Source organism: Cyrtonyx montezumae, unplaced genomic scaffold, assembly GCF_038088225.1.
Source record: "Cyrtonyx montezumae isolate F1298 unplaced genomic scaffold, pur_monq_1.0 scaffold_36, whole genome shotgun sequence".
Lineage (NCBI taxonomy): Eukaryota > Metazoa > Chordata > Aves > Galliformes > Odontophoridae > Cyrtonyx > Cyrtonyx montezumae.
This window is the reverse complement of record NW_027072041.1, coordinates 377,340-400,302: the sequence shown is the minus strand read 5'-3', so window position 1 is coordinate 400,302 and position 22,963 is coordinate 377,340. Positions and strand designations below refer to the sequence as shown.

At 39.6% G+C, this 22,963-nt stretch overlaps 1 protein-coding gene across 2 annotated transcripts; it reads left to right on the top strand.

Moving 5' to 3' along the window:
- The first annotated feature begins 2,788 nt into the window (after nucleotides 1-2,788).
- Nucleotides 2,789-21,004, top strand: ALDH7A1 (aldehyde dehydrogenase 7 family member A1). Of its 2 annotated transcripts, XM_065745628.1 has the most exons (18): nucleotides 2,803-3,000; nucleotides 3,127-3,180; nucleotides 3,737-3,802; nucleotides 5,186-5,266; nucleotides 7,251-7,374; nucleotides 7,969-8,101; nucleotides 8,696-8,740; nucleotides 11,589-11,666; nucleotides 12,356-12,453; nucleotides 13,383-13,424; nucleotides 15,809-15,903; nucleotides 16,729-16,813; nucleotides 17,099-17,205; nucleotides 18,130-18,246; nucleotides 18,663-18,760; nucleotides 18,924-18,997; nucleotides 19,930-20,005; nucleotides 20,634-21,004. In XM_065745628.1, the coding sequence occupies exons 1-18, from the start codon at nucleotides 2,818-2,820 to the stop codon at nucleotides 20,686-20,688; spliced, it is 1,611 nt and encodes a 536-aa protein (XP_065601700.1). In that variant the 5' UTR covers nucleotides 2,803-2,817; the 3' UTR covers nucleotides 20,689-21,004. The 2 variants fall into 2 exon arrangements, with proteins under 2 accessions (XP_065601701.1, XP_065601700.1); XM_065745629.1 differs by lacking the exons at nucleotides 18,924-18,997; nucleotides 19,930-20,005; nucleotides 20,634-21,004 and having other exon boundaries at nucleotides 2,789-3,000; nucleotides 18,629-18,716.
- The last annotated feature ends 1,959 nt before the right edge of the window (nucleotides 21,005-22,963 follow it).

The window sequence follows — 22,963 nt, the reverse complement described above, 5'->3', positions numbered from 1 at the left end:
TTTGAGCACGTCAGGTTCCCATATGAAACTTTCGTGCTGAACCAACCACTACAGCAGGTGGTTGAAGAAAAGTGCAACTAACTGCTAGACCACTACTTTGCCGAGTAGTTTGCCCTTGTTCCTCCTGAAAGGAATTTGGCAACAACTGTTACAGTGGCAGAATAGAACAGTTGGGAAGCTCTTTAGCCAAAAAGAAAAGGGCCAAGTGAGGCACAGTGCCAGGGTTCGTTTTTCATCCTGGCCTCACCAATAGTTACTATACCAATAGATAAACATAGTCATACCTGAAGAAACTGCTTAGTTATGGTGAAAGTGCATCCAGAGCTAGAAACCAAAAACATATTGCTTGAAGCCAGAGCTTTGAGTGCCATGTTTTTTGTTATTTATTTTTTTCCTCTGCATCCCAGTCCCTGGGCTGAACACTTCCTAGATGTTACTGTGAAACACACCGTTAAGCTTATATATTAAGCAAAAAAGGAGGTGAAATTCAGCACAGTGAAATACATTAGTAATTACCACATCACAAATATCATTGTAAAATACCAGCCCACAGCAAGGGCCCCTTCCTCCCCAGAAAGCAAGAAGGAATGATGCAGCTAACAGGACAGGAGCTCACTACCCAAAGTCATGTTGAAGGCCAAAGCATCATATTGTGGTGACAAGGAAGGTCCAAGGTCAATCCAGGAAGTCAGCATGCTGGTCAGGACCTAGCCAGCTGCTGGTAGGCAGTGGTGGACTGAAGTCAGCAGCCCAGTGTCTGGCTCACCGAATTGTATGGTCAAGCAGCAGCATGGCTCAGCACTCCGCTGGTATAACTCAGACAGAGAAGATCCAAAGGCTGAACTGGGTCTATGGACTATGGGTGAGTGGAAGCGAGGATTGGAGGCTTGCATGAGGCTGATTAGAGCTAGCAAGGCCGGTTAATGCCATCAGGACTGTGATTGTCTTGAGGTGGTGGATTTACAACTCTCAGTACTGAGAAAAAGCCTGTGTCCTTACGCTACTATATTTCTCCTGACTGTTATTGCTCCTTTGGGATACATCAAAACCTCAGAAATGACCTTGTGGAGGTCATCTCTGAGAAGTTTCAGTAGAGTAAATAGAATCTGTAGTTTCCACAAGGCTTATTGACAGCTTCAAACACAAAGCAGAGGGGTCCTGTTCTGTTGGTGGTTTATTGCACTGGATGAATAATATGCAGTGACAGTTATACCCACAAAAGCTTCTCATTTAAGTGAGTCAGGTACACTTTCAAAAGCCTATTGTCCCCTGAAGCCTTTTGGAACTGCTGAAGTTCCAGCTTCACCAGGTTCTTTATGCTGTTCAGACAACTGGAACCTATTTCATGTATATGTTTGATCTACACTAAATTAACCTTTCGAGAAGGTGATAGTTTGTGCAATTACTAAGTCATTAGGAGGCAGAACAGCTCAAAGGATGTGTTACACCTCTGGGTCACTAGATCAAAACAAACTCATCCCAGGTCAAGTGCTAAACTGGAACTTACCTGATGGTTTTGGTGGCCTATGTGAAAGGAGCAAATGGTGTTTCAGCTCCAGTCAGGGCTCTCTCAGTAGGCTCTGCAGGCCAGATGATGAACAAACGGCTCCTGGGACTGATCTACTGTACCATCCAGAGGATAATTTCTTGAGGTCAAGTTGGTTAAAGCACAGTGTCAAAACAGGGGAAGAAAGCTGCTGTTCTGTTATTCTTTTGACTGTGCTCCTTAACCAGAGAGATGTAAGGTTTCCTCCTCTTTCTGAAACAGAGCTTCATCTTTCAGATATACAGATTTCCTTTTTCAGATGCTTTTGTTCAAGGTTCTTTATATAGTTCCTTCAGAAGTGAATGGACTGATGTCTCCTACAAGTTTCAGTTTCCAAAACCAGTCTTCTTGTAGAAGTAAAACTTTAATCTCACATGTACAAAAGCCAGTGACATAAACAACTCTTAAATTATGTCAGACTACTTTAAAATAATCATTCAAATATGCTTTTCATTTGAAAAAAATTATGAAAAAAAAAATGAATGAGCTTTTCTCAGTGGGCAAGTAACAGTAAGGAAAAACGTGTGATTATGGAAATCCAAAGATAAATGACATCAGTCTTGACATTTGTGCCACTTTTCTATTCCTTTTAGAATGTGATAAGGCATTTTGAGACTAGTACCAGGATTTATTCCCAGTTGATTTGTCTATTCAAAAAATATTACGTTCCTGAAAACAAATGTTTTTTCCATGGTAATAATAAACCATCTACATTTCAAAAGCCTCTTAAGAGCATCTCCAATTTAAAAGCATGGGTTAAAAATCACTTGCAATTTTGCAAGATGAACGTGTATCAAGAGCTATATAATTACTGTATAGTAATTGCAGGAATTGTGTATGTGCAAAAGAAGGAACAGCAATGAAAATACTGTAATATCACAGACGTTTCAGTACATTCAAGTGGCCAGCCAAGAAACTGAAGCCACTTCGTCTCACCAAGATCCAAAGAAGCAGCGCAGCTTGAAGGAACGACGGCAGTAAAGAATACTCCTGAATGCCATTACATCTTTGCTGAGTGACGGCAGCTACAGTTCGCCCAGCTTCGACGCCTGTGTTCTAACTTCCCTCCAGCAAACACGCTCCGCGACGGGACTGTACCGCCCCGCAGGGGCCGCAGGGGTCGCGCAGGTGGCGCACCGCCGACCGGCAGGGGGCGCTGCCGCGAGGGGACGCCGCCGGCCGGGGGGCGCCGCTGCGCCCCCACCAATCGGCGCGGGCTGCGGGGGGGGCGGGCCCGGTGGCCGTCGCGGCGTCCCCATTCCCCGCTGGCGATGCTGAGCTGGTCTCGCGCTGCCGCTTCGGTGCTTCTGCTGCCGCGTCCGGCCGCGTGGCGGTCCGCTGCCGCCATGTCCTCGCTGCTGGTCGGACAGCCGCAGTACGCCTGGCTGCGGGAGCTGGGCCTGCAGGAGGACAACCCGGGAGTGTACAACGGGCGCTGGGGCGGCAGTGGCCAGGTGCGGCCGGGTCGGGTGGGCTGCGTGGGGGTGTGTGTGGGGGGGAGGCGGTGTCGGTGGGGATGACTGTCTGTTGGGATCGTGGATTCGGCCTTCTGTCTGCTGACGGCCGCCCCTCTGCTTTAGGTGGTGACCACGTACTGTCCTGCAAACAACGAGCCCATCGCCAGAGTGCGGCAGGTAGGGGGAGCGCCGGCTGCTCGTAGGATGGGGTCTGTGGGGGTTCGTGGGCGAGGGATAGGGGTTTTTGCTTCCATTGAGGGAAGCTGTGTCCTCCGCCAGAAGCGGAGCAGGGTAAATCTGTGAACGTTTTTCGTATTGCGATAGTGCCGACGTACAGCATTCGTTACGAAAGCTTCCAGTAGCTGTGGATAATTTAGGGAGACTGCATGAGTTGGCGTGGCAAAATGTGGTAGGTAGACGTCTCGTGAGTGCCTCTGTTGTGTTATTTAGGGAATATTCTTGGTCATCTGAAAGAAGATTTTTGCTTAAGGTCTTTCTGTTATACCTAGGCTATATCTAGGCTTTTTTATTTCCCTTTAACTTGAAGCGACTCGGTATATTGTTTGGGAGTCATACTGTGATTACATAAATTTCCTGTGGAAGTGATCCTCTGTAGTGCAGTCTTTATTTCAGACACATCTTTTGCTCAAGCTGGACACAGAATTTTTTTCATGGAGTTCGTTTTTGGTTTTCAGGATTCCTAACTTTCTCTTTGGCTTCCTTCTTCATGTAGGCTAGTTTGGAGGATTATGAAGAAACAGTAAGGAAGGCAAAGGAGGCATGGAATGTCTGGGCTGATGTAAGTGAACGCTTATTTTTTATGGCATTTATCTTTTTAATTATATCTCTGGCAGTTGGAGGCTGTTAAATTGCCTTGTTGGTTGAAGGTGTGCAAACATGATCATGTTACATGCCTTTCATTAAAGCAAAAATCTGTAGTGAGGGCCCGCCTCAAGACACAGACCTAAACAGCTGGAATTCATTAACTGTTAAGTACAAAAATGAGGATATTAACTTCTGAGAAATGTTTATTTTAAGAAGCTAGGCATGTTTACCCAAGTTAGTGCCTGTAAACTATCTCTGGCAGGTCTGATGAAGTTCTGAAACCTCATAAGCAAGGAAATAACCTCTCCAGGTGTATTTAAATTCATGTTTCAGCATGCTTTCTCCTGTGAGAGTATTTGGATGTCTAATTTCTGGAGATAACCTTGCTTTGGTTGTGTAAACCTGCTGGTTTTTGACTGTGCTTTTTTGACCATCAGTTGAATCGCATCCCCCAAACAGCTGTGTTATTAAAAATTTTTGTGTTGGATTGCTCATTACCCCTAGGAAACTGTAGTTGTCATTGTCCCTGTACAAGCTATTTGCAAACAGCATCTGTTCTCTTGCTTATTTTTATAGACACTAGACATTTCTTTATGTAACATTTTGTATTTTATCCTACAAAATTATCCTTACCTGAAGAGAACAAAAATGTAGGAGAAATATCACAGCTTCCTTGGGATATATTAAAACATTATTTTGTTTTGAACTATGATATTAGTGGGTGTATTTGGAGGTAATCTGGAAGCAGTTTAATGGATTTAAAAAAAATACTAAAATAAACAGACTTAGGGCTTTAAAATCTCATCTGAGAGCTGTTTTTTAGTTTGCAAACTTTGTTTGGTTTAATGAGCTTATCTGAAAGATTTTACATGTCAATACATTTGCTTGCTTCACTGATAAAATTCCTTGCTTCTCTTTCTAGCTATCTCTTCATTAGTAGTTTCTAATCCTCCATATGTTGTTGCGTAAAAATGGCTTGTTACTGATCCTAGTTCTTGGTTCTTATCGAATATACGGATACTACATTTAAAAAAACATTTGTGTGCTTACTTTTTCTGTGATTTAGACTTCTGTATGTCTGAACAGATGCCGTAAAGATGGGAGAACTACTAACTAAATATTTCTGAATGTTCAGTGGAACAAAAGTTTCAAACAGATATAAATGTGTACAGTGTTTATCTCCATGAGATGAGAAGGAATTTGTCATGAAACATGATAAAAATGAGTGAGCAACCATGTCTTGGGAAAAGGATGGAAGATTACCACAAGTAGTGATCTTTTGCTGCAAGCAATGAACATGAAGTCACAGATGTTCAATCTCAAATATATTATTTTCTTCTTTTTTTTTTTAAACTAGATCCCTGCACCTAAGCGTGGAGAAATAGTACGACAGATTGGTGATGCCCTGAGACAAAAAATCAAAGTTCTAGGAAGCTTGGTAAGATGTTTTGAGGAAGTAAAAGGTCTGAACTCTTTTAGAGTTTAACATATAACTCTGCAGTACTAACCTTAACTGTTAAAATGTTGTTAGCTCTTTTAACTTGCTCAGGATTTTAGATTTAATACATAAAACAGCAGATGATTACGTTCTGATGTTGAATACTGAAAACAATTTTTCACATTTATAGTGGGGATAAAAAAAAAAAGTGTAATTCATTTTGAGCCTCTACACTGGATAGGAGGAGTGTTGTAACTTCTGCCATGCTGCTTTCTCATTGTACCTGCCAAGTAGTTCACCATCGTGTACTAAAAATGTCATGAAAAAATTTCCCTCTGATACAGAGCTTTTAACCTTGAGCTCTCTTCTGGTGATCTGGAGGGTTTTGAGAATTGAGATATGGAGGTATAAGGCTTCAGAAAGTGATACAGTCTTAATGAGATCTCCTTACAGTGTTGTGTTGGATATAAAGGTGGAAGGAATGTTCCTTTAAAACACTAGTTGCTAGGGAAGAAAAGCCTTTTACAGCACTTACCTTTATATGCTGCCGTTCAGAAGCAGCTATCCTTGAACATGTAGGCCAGATCATATTGTCAATGTACAGAACTTTGCTTTGTTAGTTTGCTTGATGTTGTTTTTGTGGCAAACTTTCTGTAATGCATAAATGCATTTGTATGCAAAAACAGAGCAGTTTACCAGAGACAGAATTTTGGGCAGACAGAATTTTGTGTGTTCCTCACACAAAACTTGTTCTATGCTTGTAGATTCTCCATTTGGATCATGAGCCCTTCCAGGGAAGGGACTGAACTTCAGGATGAAAGCTGTGCACTAGGTGTCCGAGTATTCAAACTTTTCTTGGCTGAGGAATGTAGAACTGACATACTTAAAAGAGTATAGAAGCTCACCTTCTCATATTCAGCCCAGGTTCACAATGTCTTTATCAATTGTTCAGATGTATTTCCAGTACTCTCACAGGCTCACCAATTTGTTACTCATTAAATATATCTGGTGCCTTTCAGTATTTAGTCACAGACACATGCTCTTCCTTCTGTCTTGAGGTGTCCAGACATTCTGAGTTTGATGCTCAAATTCTGAACAACTTTTCAACAAACTCTTGTGTCATGACTTTTCACTTTGTTAATGGCTCCCTGTTCTTTAGGTTGAAGCAGAAATCAGATGTGGAGTTCTCTGGAGCAGAGTAGCATAGCAAGTCTTTGGGACCACAGGCACTCTAGAAATGCCTAGGAATGTATTGAGTCTGCTTTGTCTTAATCTTCGATTTTTCAGAGGTCCTCAACCTCAGTTGATAGGGGATATTTTTGTAAAGTTACTTGTAACTATCATAACATCACTATAAAATTAAGTGGGAGTGAGCAGGTGACTTCTCAGTTTGTAGATGAGTGAATTTTGAATATGAGCATACTCTCACTGGCACTCTCTGCTTTGTCAATTTAGCATGTTTTTAACAGAAGTCTATAGCTGAGAAAAAGATACTGAACAACTGGGGCACTAGACACTAAAGGTGTGCATTCATTTTCAACAGTGTTTGAAAATTCAAACTTTCTTTGAGATACTGAAATGAATTGTGCTTATGAAAAATCTAAATGACTGATTTGTTTTGGGGTAGTTATCCCTCTCTTCCAGTGTATTCCATATCTGATAAAATATATGCAAATGTTCTTTGATCTCAAGCTGTGAAACTGATTTCTGTTGGATACTTCTGTTAGATTTTAAAAAACTTTCTCTATTGATTTTCCTCTATTTATTTCCTCCTACTGTATGAAAGTATGACTTCTTTGTAAGTTATCTGCTCTGTTGTTTATTTAAACTTTGAATAACTTAGGTAGAGGTCATTATCTTATAATGAGAAAGTCTATATTGAATTTTATTTTGCTTACAGATATACCTGATAGTAGTAGAAGACAAAATGTATTGAAAATGAATGTGTATTAAAAAAATAACAATTGTATCTTGATATTTCCAGGTCTCATTGGAAATGGGAAAGATTTATGTTGAAGGTGTTGGGGAAGTGCAGGAGTATGTTGATGTCTGTGACTATGCTGTTGGTTTGTCCCGAATGATTGGTGGACCTGTTTTGCCTTCAGAAAGTATGTGTTTCATCTTTTTTCTCGACCATTTTTTAATTTCTCTTTTTCATATTAGTGGAAGGATGAGGATGTAATATCCTAAATATAGAGTAGTGTACTGCAAAATCTTTGTACTGTGAGTTATTTATCAAGTATGTTGTCTATAAATAGATGTGCTCATGGATAGTAGTGACACCTAATGAAATACATGTCCTGTGGCATGTATCAGGAGAGGCAAGAGATTCTTCCTCTGCTCCATGAAGCATTGGATTCTCTCTGCCCTCTCTGTAGTAAAGGTGCTGGGGGATGATGTAAAAATTTTGCCAGTATGCTTAAAAATGAGAGTCTTTGTGTCAGCTGTTGTTTAATGAGCAACCAACATTCTATTAACTGAGTAGTTAAAGCAGTAATTTCTCACTATCATTAGGTTTTTTGTTCTTCTTTTCCCCACAATCTAGCTAACCTTGCTGCAAAAGGTGTAGAGCCCTTGTAATACAGCTCTGCACAAGCTAATGCTCTTACAGACAGAGGAGTGATGATGGGTCCCTTCCTCGTAGGGCCTTATGCATCCATTGAATGGATGCAAATTGTGGTATGTTCTTTCTTTTTCTTCAGGATCTGGTCATGCTCTTATAGAGCAGTGGAATCCTGTTGGGTTAGTGGGAATCATCACAGCCTTTAACTTCCCTGTAGCAGTGTATGGGTGGAACAGTGCAATTGCAATGATCTGTGGAAATGCTTGCCTCTGGTAAGACACAGCTGTCCAGCATGCTAGCAGTATTTTAAAATTGCAGAATGATTATCACTGGCATGTAATTGTTATCAAATTTCATGTGTTTCCAATATTTGATTCTATTTAATGTAGGCTTAATTTCTGTTTGTTTATAAGGTATATGTAGTCAAAAAGCATAATTTATTTTTGTGGTAACCTTGTTAATGTCTTTAATGAGCCTTTGAGATACAGACCCAATCAGGACTTAGTCAAATGCAGATTAATGAAAATGTAAATTGAGGTTTAGTAACAAAAAATCAATATTTTCAGAACTGGTGCAGATAAAATTAAGGATCATAATAATAACTTCGCTTCTTTCCCCTCCCCCCCCCCCCCACTCCCCCTTCTGCTTCTCTTCCGTCTGTTTGCTTCACTATGTATCTGGCATATTTCCAGTTCACACTTTGTTCATCTGATCTGAATGCTCAGCACTGGACAGAAGTGCTTGAGTTCTTGTCTTAACGTGCACCTGAAAACCGGTTAAGCATGCTGTGTTTGACATACCATAAAAATTTCATTATTAAAGTATTTTGCATTTGAATAATTGAAAACAATGTCTTTTTTTTCCAGGAAGGGTGCTCCTACAACATCTCTTACAAGTGTAGCTGTTACAAAGTGAGTTTGGGTTCCTTTGTGTTCCTTTTTCCCTTTTAAACAAATTATGTTTTGGGTTAGGTAGTGCTTGGTGCTGAGAATGGCTTTTCCCTTGTAACATGTAATGTAGCAATACACAACGTATGTTGCATATTACCTGTACTGTTGCCTTTTATTTTTTGGAGACTAGTGCCCTGCTTCTGCTGAGGGATGCCTAGCTGTGTTGTTTACTTAGCTGTAGAGGATGAACAGTTTGTAAAATTCAGCTACCCTTCATTATTCTCATGTTTCTGAATTGTCCATTACTTTTGGAGTCAAAGCCCAACATCAGCACTTGCTTGTGTTTTTTTTTTTATTTTCTTGTTTTTTTTTTTTTTGGGGGGGGGGAGGGGTGGTAAATTCATTTAGTTAGCTCTATAGACCTATCTCCCGAAGATGTGTTCATACAGTCCTTATTGTTCAAAACTAGTAACATGCCTTTCCAGGGTTCAAAACTCATTCCTGATAGAAAGGAGAATTCTGACAAATGTCATAGTGGTACTTGCTCTAGAGTTATTACTTCTTCCCTTACTATGCTAGCATCTTAAGTGTGTATCTGTTGATGAACAAGAATTTTATGCAGAATATAAATGGACTTCTTTAAAATGACTAACTTCGTAGTTTTGTAGCTTTAATATGGACCTGAGAACATGGCCCTGGACTACTTGCAAGTATTATAACTGACAGGAGTGATCAAGGAAAACAAGAAGGGCTTGTTTAAGTATACCGTTAGTGAAAGAAAGTCTAGGGGAAAGTGTGGGCGTTCTGCTAAGATGGGTGTCTTGGTAATGGAGGATGCTTAGAAAGCAGTTACTAAACACCTTCTTGCTTCAGCCGTTATTGTTAAGGCTGACCCTCAGGAATCCCAGATTTTGGAGGTAAAAGAGTCTGGAGAAGGGAGAAGACTTCTTTGTTGAGCAGGATCTGGTCAGAGATCGTCTAGAGATGACAAACTACATGTGTGCATACACGGATGTACCTGTGAGTGATGAGGGAGCTGGCAGAAGTGATCGCTGAACCACTTTCTATCATCTTTGTAAGGTCGTGGTGAGCAAGAGAGGTGTCTGAGGCCTGGAACAAAGCCAATATCACTCCAGTCTTCATAAAGGGCAGGAAAGAAGACCTGATTAACTACAGGCCAGTTAGCTTCACCTCTGTTTTTGGAAAAGGGTGGAGCAACTTATTCTAGGTATCATCTCCAAACAAGTGGAAGAAAATAAAGTTTTCAGGAGTAGTCAACACCAAGAGGAAATCATGCTTGACCAATATGGTGAACTTCTATAGTGTTATGACTGTGTTGGTAGATACAGATGCTGTCTAGCTTGGCATAAGTGAGGCTTTTCACTCTGTGTCCTCTTATCCTCGTAGGTAAGCTTAGGAAGCATGGAATATATGAGTGGACAGTGAGATGAACTGAGAGCTGGATGACTCAGAGGATTGTGATGAGTGGTGCAGAGTCTTTTTGGAGGCTTGTAGCCAGCAGTGTTCCCCATGGATCAGTACTGGATCTGGTCTTTAACATCTTCATCAGTAACCTGGAATGTATAGGCTGGATGTGGCTCTGGGCAGCCTGGTCTTAGTGATTGGTGACCCAGCATGTGTCAGAACAGTTGAAACTAGATGATCTTTGAGGTCCATTTCAACCCAGGCCATTCTGTGATTCTATAACCTGGAGGAAGGGATAGAGCACGTCCTCAGCAAGTTTGCTGATGTTGCAAAGCTGAGAGCAGTGGCTCACACACCAGGAGGCTGTGCTGCCATTCAGCAAGACCTGGACTGGCTGGAGGGTTGGACAGAGGCAAATCTTATGAGGTTGAGTAAGGTCACATGTAGAGTACTACAGCTGTGGAGGTGTAGGTTAGGGGCTGACAATAGAATGGAGCTCTGAGAAGAAGGACCTAAGTGTCCTAGTGGACAGCAGGCTGCCAGTGAGCCAGTAGTGGGACCAGGTGATTTGTGGCTGAGAAGGTCAGTGGTATCCTGGGGTGCTTTAAAGGGAAGATGGCCAACAGGTCAGGTGAGATGATCTTCCCACTCTGCTTTTGGTGAGGCCACATCTGGAATACTGTGTCCAGTTGCAGGCTTCTTAGTTCAGGAAAGATGGGGAACTACTGGAGAGATTCCAGTGGAGGGTCACAGGATGATTAGGCGCCAGGAGCTTCTCCCTGTGAGAAAAGTCTAAGATGCTGGGACTGTTTAGCCTAGAGAAGACTGAGCAGATCTTATCAGTGCTTCTGAATATACCTTCTAAAAGGCAGGAGTCAAGTGCATGTGGCCAGGCTCTTTTTGATAGTGCCCAGTGGCAGGACAAGGAGCAATGGGCATAAACAGGAAGAGAGGAAGTTTCATATGAAGTTGAGAAAATTCTTTACCATGGGGATGACAGAGCACTGGAGAGGTTGTGGAGCCTCCTTCTCTGGAGACATTCACTCTTTTCTCTGCAGCCTATTCCAGGGAACCTGAAGAGCTGAACTAGATAATCTCCAGAACTCTCTTCCAACTCCTGTGATTCTGTGATTTTTAAGTAAAATCATGAAGTTAAGTAAACATCTCTTTTTAATGGTAAAAGATTGTAGGGCCAAGGTTTTTGCACACTGTTCTAATACTTCTCTGTGGCAGTTATGTAGATGCATAGGGAATATATTTTCAAGAGTTTCTCTGCCTGAGCAATGATTCTAATGTCAGAGTCCTTGATTGTGTGTTTATTGTATAAACTCTCCGCAAGACTGTTGCTTTTAGAAAAAATCTGATGCTTTTCTTGCATCTTTAGTAGCTCATTGCCTTTGATATGCACCCACTAGATAACTGAATTTTTTGTCTTTGGTTCTAGGATAATTGCCAAAGTCTTGGAGGATAACAAGATACCTGGAGCTGTCTGTTCTTTGATCTGTGGTGGAGCAGACATTGGGTAGGTAACATTTAATGTGTTTTTGAGTATGTATCTACTGTAAAGGTACTGTGTACTTTTACTTGCTTTTGTGAGATAAACTTCTAACAAGTGACTTATCAGACATTCCTGTTAAATGAAGAAGTGAAGAGACATGGATCAGTTTTTATTCTGCTGCGTGTAGTTACATCCAAAGAGTATGGCCAACATAAAGTTCCACTCATTATTCTTTTTTTGATCTTTTTTTTCAGTCCATCAGTCTTTCAGACCATCTATAGAGGAGAATGATTCCCCATTTTCCATGCTTAGATTGGGCTGTGCACCTGCGCACAGGTGCATAATATTGCTTGGAAGCTCTACAGTTCATAAATCCCTACCACAAATGTGTAGTTGACCATTTCAGGAGAAGTGATAGCAAAATAGATGATAACTGTTAAAGTCATAGGTGTGCTTATCTTCTTAGGGAGCAGAACAATTGAAACTGATCTCATTGTGTTCTTCAGGATATATTTAATTGTACAGGCGATGCACTTATTATTTGCCATGAAGTAGGGGAGGGAAGCAGACTGGTCCCTCTTCTCGGAGTGATAAGAAGTTTTCCTAATGGCTGTTCAGTCATTTACCTGATGTTTGGTTTACGTGGGAGGTGTGAGCAGCTTTTCCAGCTGTTTGCTCTTCGTGTAAATGTGGCGGCATGTCCTGTTGTGCAGGACAGCAATGGCGAGAGATGGGAGAATGGACCTGCTGTCTTTCACTGGCAGCACAGAAGTGGGCAAGCAGGTAGCGCTCATGGTTCAGGAGAGATTCGGTGAGTGGGAGTCTTATTTTTCTTTTGTTTCTGTGGTTGGGAAAAGTAGGGTAAGCTCATAGGATTTTAAAATACAGATTGTTTCACCTATCTTCTGTGTTAACTTTTTTCATCTCGATGAAAGATAGATGAGAAAACTCATCAGATCTAGCTACTGCTTTTCCTTCTAGTTCAGTCACAGGTTTTTTTTTTTTTTCTTTTTTCCCCAAGGTGTCCACAAATACATGGTACTGCAGTTAATTTGGAGGAAGGCCTTGTGATTGTGTTAGAGAGTAACAATTGACAGTTTTTTGGCAAATCTGTTCATGAGAAAATATCCCTTCACCTCTACTCCTTATAATTATAGGAGAAAATGTGGGTCTTTTGATCTTCAAATACCTGCAAGAAAAATGGTGCAGGTGTGAACCCATGCACAGTTGCAGGGTTCTGAGTTTTTAGTTTGAGACAGGATATATTGTGGTCAAATTAGCTTAAGTGTAAAAAAAAAATTCCGAATGCATTGCAATGTTTCGTTAATAAATAGATTCCTTCTTTCAAATTTAAGATAAAACAGTTGCTGGGGAAATAACTTAAGACTGGTGAAGTGTTAATTTATTCATTTTCGTATGCATAGCACCTTCTAATTTTCATCTGCTTCATACTATTTATCCCACAACTTGTTTTGATTTCTTTTTATTGCTATTTTTACCTCATTATTTTAAGCATTTTTCTTCTCCAGCTTTTCTCTTCTGTCATTTTTTGCAGTATGTTGGAGATGTGGTGTTCAGTGTAATTTGCTCCTTTGACTAGTGCAGTTTGTTGTCAATGATGCCTAAAAATCTCTGTCCAGATAAGAAAGTGGAATGGAATGTAAATGTAATTCCTGATGACTTTGCTGAAATGCATACCGAATACATGTGTGACTTTTGATTTTTGTATGTTTTTATTAGGTCGAAGTCTGCTGGAACTGGGAGGAAACAATGCCATTATTGGTAATATTCCGTGTAGAAATTTAGTCCAATAGGTATTAGTTTAAGTTAATATACATATAGCAAGTTTTTTTTTCTTTCACTGGGATTTTAAAAACTGCTTAGTAGAATGTTTGTCTGCTTTTATAGTCTTTCCCTGTCTTCATTGTTGCTGAGGAGTTGTGATTTAGGATAAAAATAAGAGTTCAAACTCGTATAATTAGTTTTGAATTGAATAGCATGGGTGTGTGGGCAATGCTACTAATGAAATTTGACTTTAGGATCTGATCACTTGAAGACAACTTTTACCACTGCAGAATATCTACATATATATAGACAGACATGTAAATGACATCTAAGGCAATATTTGACCGCCTAAGGTACTTGGAAGTAGAGCATATGGGTTTTCATTTCAACAGCCTGTTTACAGGTTTAGGTGATTTGGGGCATATTCTGATTATCAGATAAAAAAATAAAAACAAATACTGTAAAAATAAACATTAAAAAGAGAGAAGAGAAACCCAACTAAATACCAGAATTGCTGTCCTATTTTATTACAGCCTTCTCATTTATGTTTCTTGTGATTCAAACCAATGTAATTAGATGCTTAGAATATTAAGCACTTTGAAAAATCTGATTTGTACAGTCTTTTTTTTTTTCTTGCATAGAGCAGCATGAACTTGCTGTATAGTTAGAAAAGAATGTTTATATTTTTCATATGGAAGTCCTGCTTTTTCTGAAGTTGACTTTGAAGGCTTAAACTCTACTTGCTTGGACTTGTCTCAGTTAACTTTCCCCCACATTATGTGGGAATCATTAAACTGAGTGCTATTTTTGGAATCCTCTGGGTCTTATGCATATGTGCTCTACTTTAAATATTTCAGTGTCTTCTGGCCACGTGAATTTCTTCAGCTTATTTGCATTTCACACTATTGTATAGCTGTGCGTTTTAGCTGCTGGTTTTTTTTTTTGTGTGCCACCTGGGTACACTTCTCTGCACGTGACGTGGCAAATCTAGTCTATACAGTGGGTGTGAGAGAGCAGTCCAGCCAAGATTGTCATTGTGCTCCTTGGAGCCTGGCATTATCATGTTGCAAGAGAAAGGTTGTCTTCTCTGCTCTATCTCTAGAAAGTTTGAGCCTTCTGCTTAGTCTTTGTTATGTTGTCAAGGTCAGAGTGTATTGTTTGTCTGAGTTCCAGGAAATCCAGAAGGGCCACCCCTTTTCTGTCCCAAATAACAGTGAGAACATCACTTTACCCACTGAGGGCTATGTCTTTAACTTTTTCTTTCATTCGTGTGTCACTACTTAATGAATTGCCATTTTGACTTTGGTTTGTACCAGTGACACCATATCTCATTCACTGGTAATTATTTGAGCCAAGAAACTGTCACCATCAGCTTTGCATTCGATAGATCCTGACAAATTGTGTACCTTGTTCCTTCTGTTCCTGACCCATTTGTGGGACCCACGTGGTGCAAACATTGTGATATTCACTGCCACCATCATTTCCAGTACACTGAAGCTGAAACCTCTATACAAAGTTCCCTGATTGTAATTCACTGATAGGTGCAGATGAGCTGTTCAGGATGCATTTTATGTCTTTCCTGTTGCTGTCAGTGCTGCTGAAATGCACTACACATTGCATCATAAGTTCATAAGTTTATGCTTCCCACATTAGAGTTTGTATGATTTTTTCTCAGACTGAAAGTGGAGATGGAATACTTAAATGACATAATTGTTAGTGTGGAATTCATCCAAAAAGATACCTGGACCAAGAGGAAAACTTTTTATTTTAAACTCCAGTTACTTTCTCAATATCTTTAGAAGGAAAGATTATATTTCAGAAATGCCTATAAAAAGGCTTTAAAAATACTTTTTTTTTTCTGCTTTAAAAATACTATTCATAAGTTCATAAGGTTGGAAAGGACCTATAAGATCATCTAGTCCAACCATCCTCCTATCACTATCTCTACCCAACTACTAAATTAAGTCCTTTAGCACCTCATCTAAACGCTTTTTGAACAGCGCTAGGGATGGTGCCTCAACCACCTCCCTAGGCAGGCCATTCCAGTGCCTGACCACTCTTTCAGAAAAGAAATCACTGCGGTAATGTCCATTGTTGGGGCTCCATAGATGTTCAGCCAGCGTTAATGGATGTCACTGGATGCAATTTTAACTCATGGAGGAATTCTGTAATGAAATAAGAGGCATTACTTTCTGAGCAGTCTTTGTATACACTAGTGTACTATTCTAGTGCTGTTACTCCTCGTGCTTCCTGAGCAGCCTGCTATAATTTATTGCATTCCATTCTCTTAAATCTAGTAAATTCAGAGTACCTTCAGTACTTAAACACCAGTTTGCATTTTTTTTTCTTTATTAACATACTGATGTTTAACTTCTGTTCAGTTTTTGAAGATGCTGACTTGAACCTGGTCATCCCATCTACTCTGTTTGCTGCTGTGGGAACAGCGGGTCAGCGGTGCACAACTGCCAGAAGACTGGTGAGTAAAGCTGGGTGTGAACTGGTTTCAATAGCTCTGATTTTAAAAATTAATTCCAAATTAGCTCAGAAAAATTCCAGTCTGTTACTTAAATTACGGAGAATTAGGTGTATTTTATTCTCTCTGGTATTAATGTGATGATAGGAAAAGAAGATCGCTGTAGTTTGCCACTATAGTTCTAACTCCAGAGAGTTGTGAATACGTTTCTCACATGGTCCTAAAACTCAGAAATAGTGCTCATTGTCTTTCTTCGTTTCTCTCCGCTTTTGTTGCCAGAACTTAAATTTGCTTGTGGTTGGTTCAGGTTTTGTTTTATGTGATTTCAGAAGAGCAAGGGTGCACGTATCTCCTGATGTTTTTTTTCCCAATTTTATAAACCAATCATTCTGTAGAAATGTAGAAGTATTAAAATGTCAGCACGTGCCTCCATGGTCTTTTCAGAATTGTGTTGATTAGATACATTTTTGTCAAAAAATAAAAAAGTAGCTTTGTTTTATTGCTGTAGTTTGAGGAATCTCTCAAAATTTGTCCACAGATGACAAATCGTTAATCTATAATTAATCAGTGGATTAATCATAAAACTCTAATGGGGTTACTTTAAACTGGATTTTTGTTCCTTTGATTCTTTTAAATCTTCATGATTTCCACTCTTGGTGGTGCTCCTGTTTTCAAACTTTCTCCTGTGTTCATTTAAACAAGGTATTTGCTGAATATGAGCATCACTACCTCTACGCTTCCTTTGGCTCTCTTCAAAGTGCGGTGGTAATTCAGGAGGAGTGACATAGGCTTTTCTGGCTTACAACCTTCTTACCTCGTTTTGTTTAGTTCCTCCATGAAAGTATCCATGATGAGGTGGTGGAAAAGCTTGCGAAGGCCTACGCCCAGGTCCGCATCGGGGATCCATGGGATTGTAAGTGCCAGTTGTTTAGGGGATGTTTCAGTTTACATCGTTCTGTTAAAATTCTAAAGTGTTTATAGATCAAAGATAACTAACTTACTGTAGCAGTTTACCAGGGAGTGGTTATAGCTAGTTTTATTCGGTATACAAACTTTGATAGGGAGATGAAGAACCCTGCTATCACTCATTGTCTTGAGCACATTAAATAGTTACTAATAAAATTTTATAAGAATACTATGAAAAGTTTACAGTTTTCCTGAAATTATGTCTTTTGATTTTTCTTTATTTTTACTTCAGCTGACACTCTGTATGGTCCCCTTCATACCAAAGAAGCAGTGAAAATGTTTCTTGATGCAGTAGAAAAAGCAAAACAACAAGGTGGCTCTGTGATCTACGGTGGAAAGGTGACTTACTTTTATTCTCCTTTCTACAGATAATCTTCTATGTAAAAAAAAATACAGTAGCATTGTAGCTTAGGCCAAAATTGCATTTCAGTTCATGTTGTCAATGACAGGATGTCAGTCAGTCGTGAAATGTCCAAATTGGAGTCCTGTGTTTACAGTAAAGATAGGTTTATATAGAATGATGCCAAGAAATAGCTATGAACTTTCAGCTGTTCCCTGCACTATTCTTCAGTCTCATAGGAGGGTGAAAATACAGACAAACACTGTAAATGCACATAACAAAAAAATTGCTATTCTATTCCTGTATTCACAGTATCAAAGTCTGAGAAATACTGAAGATTAAAGTAGTCACTAGTACATCTTCATTATTTGCCTGAGATTGCCTCCTGTTTATTTTGATAGAAATAACAACAAAGAACGTAATAACACTATTTAATAAAGCAAATTCTCGTGGCAACAAAATATAATGAAATATTGGTGGGAAGGTTCAGTCTCTGCTGCCACCATCCACCTTCGATGTTGTGTAGCACAATTATAAAATAGGAGGCATGACTTTCAGTGCAGCCCTCACGTATGATGTTTTTTCTCCAACTTGGCTGATTGTCTGAGAATTCCTATTTCTATAGACTCCTTTGTTATTCCCACTGCCTTTAAATTTCTAGTTGACTTACTAACCAGCTTTCAAGTAGGAGAAAGTAACTTATGTTTTTCAGCTAGTAGACTTGGAGATTTAATTACTTACTTGGAATCTAAGTTAAACTTCTATATATTAAACGTGAATAATTCCAGTTTACCTACTCAGATGGTATGAACTTCAGTTTCTGATTGGTAGGTACTGCTACAGTAATAAAACTATGAAATAGTACTAAGCAGGATGCTAGTTCGGCTGAGCTTAACTCAGTTCTTTTCTTTTGTATTTTGAAGGTTATAAATCGCCCTGGAAACTATGTTGAGCCAACCATTGTGATTGGCCTTGCCCATAATGCACCCATTGTCCACATGGAGACTTTTGCTCCTATACTGTATGTGCTGAAATTTAAGGTAAAATAGCATAGTGAATTGTGTCTGGTGTTAGTGGTTTCAGCAGAGCGTTTTTCTGATGTGCATTGTGTATATGCAGCTTTCCTGGCAGTTTAAGAGGCACTGTTGATATGCCTTGTAATGGCTTATCTCATCACATGGCTACATTTATCCATTTTCTGTGAAGAGCACTGATATTAAGCTAAGTTTGTGCAGGAACAGATGTTTTTATTCATGTCAGCTTGCTCTAGAGCAAGTTATGTCTTTCTGTGCAGTGGTGGGGACATCCTGTCCTTGATGTGTTACATGCCATCTTTTCAAAGTGGTATTCTGTTTATTTGCATTACACCCGTAGCATACTGGAATTTTCTTAACAGTACTTCTTTTTAATTATTTTGAATAGGTGTGGTTCAACTATTGACATCCCTTCTTTCTAGGAGGAAGAGGAGGTTTTTGCCTGGAATAATGAAGTAAAACAAGGTCTTTCCAGCAGTATCTTTACCAGGGATTTGGGAAGGATTTTTCGCTGGCTTGGGTAAAATTCAGAATATTTTTCTACATTCTTAAAACTGAAGATAACTGTATTTTGTCTTGTTTTTGTACCTACACATGCTGCAAGCTGAACATTGTTCACCTCTTATTTTGTGGGAGGTGCCTTTGCTGATCCTGATCAGTAGTTGTCTTACTTTTGTCCATAGGCCAAAAGGATCTGACTGTGGCATTGTCAATGTCAACATCCCAACAAGTGGGGCAGAGATTGGTGGTGCTTTTGGTATGTTACTTGCAGTGTATGCTCTTTCTTTCTTTTAAACAGTGAAATTCTCTAGTACCATATCTAGTGACTTGATCTTGTTCCTGAGATTTCATTTCTTTAATGACTCCTCATCTTTCTAATGACTTTATTAGCTTTACATGAAAAAGAAAAGCTTTGAATGGAGACCAAATTAAAGTATTGTGAAATTAGTGTAACTTGGATCTCCTCATCTTAGTTTTCAAGGCTTTAATCAGTCCATCTGAATGAGTAATCTGAAGAAATGAATGAAGATAATTTGAATTGCAGTGCTGTAGCAGAAATGAGAAAAATGACCAGAGGTAGTTAGGGTGCATCTTGTAACAATATTTGTATTTGATGTTTAAGTACTTCATAGTTTCCTTCATTGAGGTCTTGTAACTCAGAAATATGTTCTAAATGTGTTCAGAGACATGACTGACTGAAAGCTGACTAAATCTAAGTTTTATTTTAAATGGTCTTGAACAAATTTGTTGTATATGTCTGCATATGCTCACAAAAACTAAAGCATAGAGTGCTTTTGTGAAAACTTAAAAGATTATCTCATTTTGTTTTTGAATATTCCGAAGAGGAGGGAAGAAGAGGTATACATCTCCTCATTTGAACAGTATAAGAACCAGCACATTCTGGTACAACTGTCTCATGTTTAAAGAAAGTATCTTTGTAACAGTATCCTCTGTCACAGCATGGTGAGATTTTCAAATTCAGGCAAATGGTTTTTGAATCAAGAATGGGAAGAGAGAACTGTGTGTGTTGTATATAGTGGTGACTTGGTAATTTATTTCAGGCTTAGAACAAAGGATAGGGAAGCTTATTCCATTAGGTTTTTACAGTTGTTGAACCTCCTTGAGTTAATCCAGGTTCCCATGCTCCAAAAAAAATTCATGTTTCCATTTACTACCTTTTTCCTACAGGTGGTGAAAAGCATACTGGTGGAGGAAGAGAATCTGGAAGTGATTCATGGAAGCTTTATATGAAACGGTCAACATGGTAAGATACGTTTTTCATTTCAGACAAATAAAAAAATTACAGACAACTTTGCTAAAGCCCAAACCAAATCTCTGACTATGGGAGATTATCTTCACTAAATGTGAGATAATCATGTAAAAGTGTCATTTTTCTTTCTCATCACGTAAGAAGTTATGTCTGTGTTCCCAGTAGAGAATGATTTCATTAAAGACATTTCTTTCTTCACTCATCCTCAGGATGAACATGTTCTTTTACAGAGCCGGGTGATTTGTAGGAAAAATAAATTACTCTTCAGACGTTGTTTTTGCTTCATAATGTTTTTTCTTTCACTTCTTTCCTGATGTTAAAGTAAGCAAAAAATGAAACTACTTGGGAAGTGAAACTTCATGGAAATTGTAAATAGGAAGCACAGAGAGAGGGGCCAGTTTTTGCCTATGTGTTTATTGAAAATTTATTGAAATTTTGGGTACCGCTCCATGAATCTTGTGAAGGGTATCTTTTAATAGTCAGTCTTTACTATTCCTTCCTGCTATCTCCTGCCTTTTCCTGTGCTGACTTGATTACCATGCAACTGGTCAGAAGCCATGTATGTAGGAAGGAGGCTGCATAGTCTGTCTCAGTGAACTCTAAATAATTGTTTCTCTTTCAGTACAATCAACTACAGCAAGGATTTACCTTTGGCTCAAGGAATCAAGTTTCAGTGACAGTGTTATGACTGACTGTGTCAGGAACTCTCCTAGCATTTCAAAATCATGCTCCTTCTGAATCTCATGGTGAAGAAAATTGTCTGAAATTCAGCTGCAGCAATGCTAATTCTGTCAGAAAATCAGATACTCTTAAAAAATTGTTTAACTTCTGATGTGTGAAATCACTACTTCAGTCTTCAGATACAAAGTACAGAATATTTGGGAAGAAAGGGAGAGTGACTGGAGATAATAAACTTGGATTGAGGTGGCATAGATAATCCTCTGTTGACTTACCACTGTCCTTTACTGTCTGTCTGCATCCCTTACCTCCTTACTATTTTTTTCCCCGTTTGATAGACCTATGCTTCAAACTACATGTTGAGTTTCCTATAAATGCCTTAGTGCTGTGTGGGGGGGGTGGACAGCACAGGATATTTTTCAAGGAATAAATAAAGTTAACATTTTGTGAAATCTCTTGGGCTTCGAAGTTTTTTTTGCTCATTGTTTTGGGTTAGGAGCATCCAGCAGCCTGGCCATTTTCACACACTGAGCTGACAGCTAGGGGAAGTGTCATTAGGCTAAATTAACTACTTTGGTTTTCCTGCCTGTCCTTTAGAAAGGAAACTAGAATTCCTTGTATTGGGAGATAGCAGATAAGATCAAGGGCTACTGCAGCCTTTTGTAACCATCTCTACAACTAGAAGAATTCAGAGTTAATTATCAGGGCACTTGTGGCACCCTGGGGTCAAACAAGCTCAAGAATCAGATATGCTGCCAGGAGGGAATATTCTTTGAGCAAGGATTCACTGGGGAAACGTTTATGTCCCATTTCAAATTAGGTGAAGTTTCCTCATGGAGACTAAAGACTGTAGCCATAGGGAACTCATATGGGAGCTTTGCTCAGAATGCAAGACAAGAGAGGCATGTCACTTCTAGACTGATTCTTTCCAGTGAGTAAATTCAGAGATTTTTTTGATGCATTACTTCTGGAAACAAAATTCCACTTTGTGTAAACATGCTGTGACAGACTACCTGTAAAATGTGGCAAAAACCTTGAGTCTAGGGCTCCTAATTGGCTTTAAATTTTCCTTGATTCTGAGCTTTGACAACAGCCATGTCCAAATTATCCCAAAAGAACCAGTGCACCCCTACGCTGGTCAATCTTCCCGTTAATAGCTAGTTTTAAGGCAGATAGCATTTTGAATTTTACATCTATATTATAGGAAGTTTTGAATAGCATTTCTTAAAGAATCAAGAGTAGGCAGTCCAAGTTTTTTTCCTACTGTTGCAGTTTATCCATGCATCTGGCTAAAGCAGCACACAGTCACTCACTCCCCCTCTTCCCAGTGGGATGAGTGAGAGAATCAGGGGAAAGAAAAAGGAGAATTTACAGGTTAAGATAAAACTTCTTATTAAGACAGAAAAAAAGGAAAAGGATAGTAGCACATTTAACACATTCTGTGGCACTGAATATCTCCACGAAAATACTATAACATAAGTTCAAGAAATTCTGTCTTCCTCATTCTTACGGCTTATCAATAATTTTTGGGTAGCCTCATTATGTCACATCTCTTTTGCTAGAAACATAGAAGGCTCCTTCAATATTTTGGATAAAACAATTTCACAATTCCAGAGTGTTATGTGTGCAGGAATACACCTACCTCTGCTATCTGGTGTTAAATATGTGAACTTAAGCCCTGGCATGGAACAAAAATGTCTGGGAGGGAGTGGCTGATGATTGTGTGGTGCAGTTGATGCAGCAGAAGGAAGGGATGGCCATCAGAGTGGACCTTGATAAACACAGAAGGTGGGCCCTTGTGAACCTACTGAGGTTCAACAAAGCAAAGTGCAAAAGTTTGAACTTGGGTTGAGGCAGTCTCAGGTATGTAAACAAACTGGAAGAAGAACTTGGGAGTAGCCCTGTTGAGGGCTGAGAAGCACTTGGGGTTTGTGGTAGGTGAAAGACTTAACGTGACCCAGCAGCATGCACTTGCAGCCTGGAAGGTCTACGGTATCCTGGCTTCCTTCAGAAGAGGGGTGGCCAGCAGGGCAAGGGAGGTGATTATCCTGCACTATTCTGCCCTATTTGGCCTTCCAGTGTTGGAAGGCAGTTTATAAACATGAGGGAAATAAACTTTTTACATGAGCATGTAGTGATAGGGCCTCCCATTGGTTTTAAACTAAAGAAAGGGGGATTTAGATTAGATGTCAGGGGGAAGTTCTTCACTGAGGGAGTGGTGAGGTGCTGGCACAGGTTGCCAAAATGTGGCTGTGGATGCTCTGTCCCTGGATG

What these genes read in the sequence shown, in the direction of transcription:
- ALDH7A1 (XM_065745628.1), top strand. Translation starts at nt 2,818, where the DNA reads ATGCTGAGCTGGTCTCGCGCTGCCGCTTCGGTGCTTCTGCTGCCGCGT. An exon ending in ACCTGTTTTGCCTTCAGAAA is followed by an intron (nt 7,375 to 7,968) that starts GTATGTGTTTCA and finishes CTTTTTCTTCAG; the next exon opens with GATCTGGTCATGCTCTTATA. An exon ending in AGAGATTGGTGGTGCTTTTG is followed by an intron (nt 18,998 to 19,929) that starts GTATGTTACTTG and finishes TTTTTCCTACAG; the next exon opens with GTGGTGAAAAGCATACTGGT.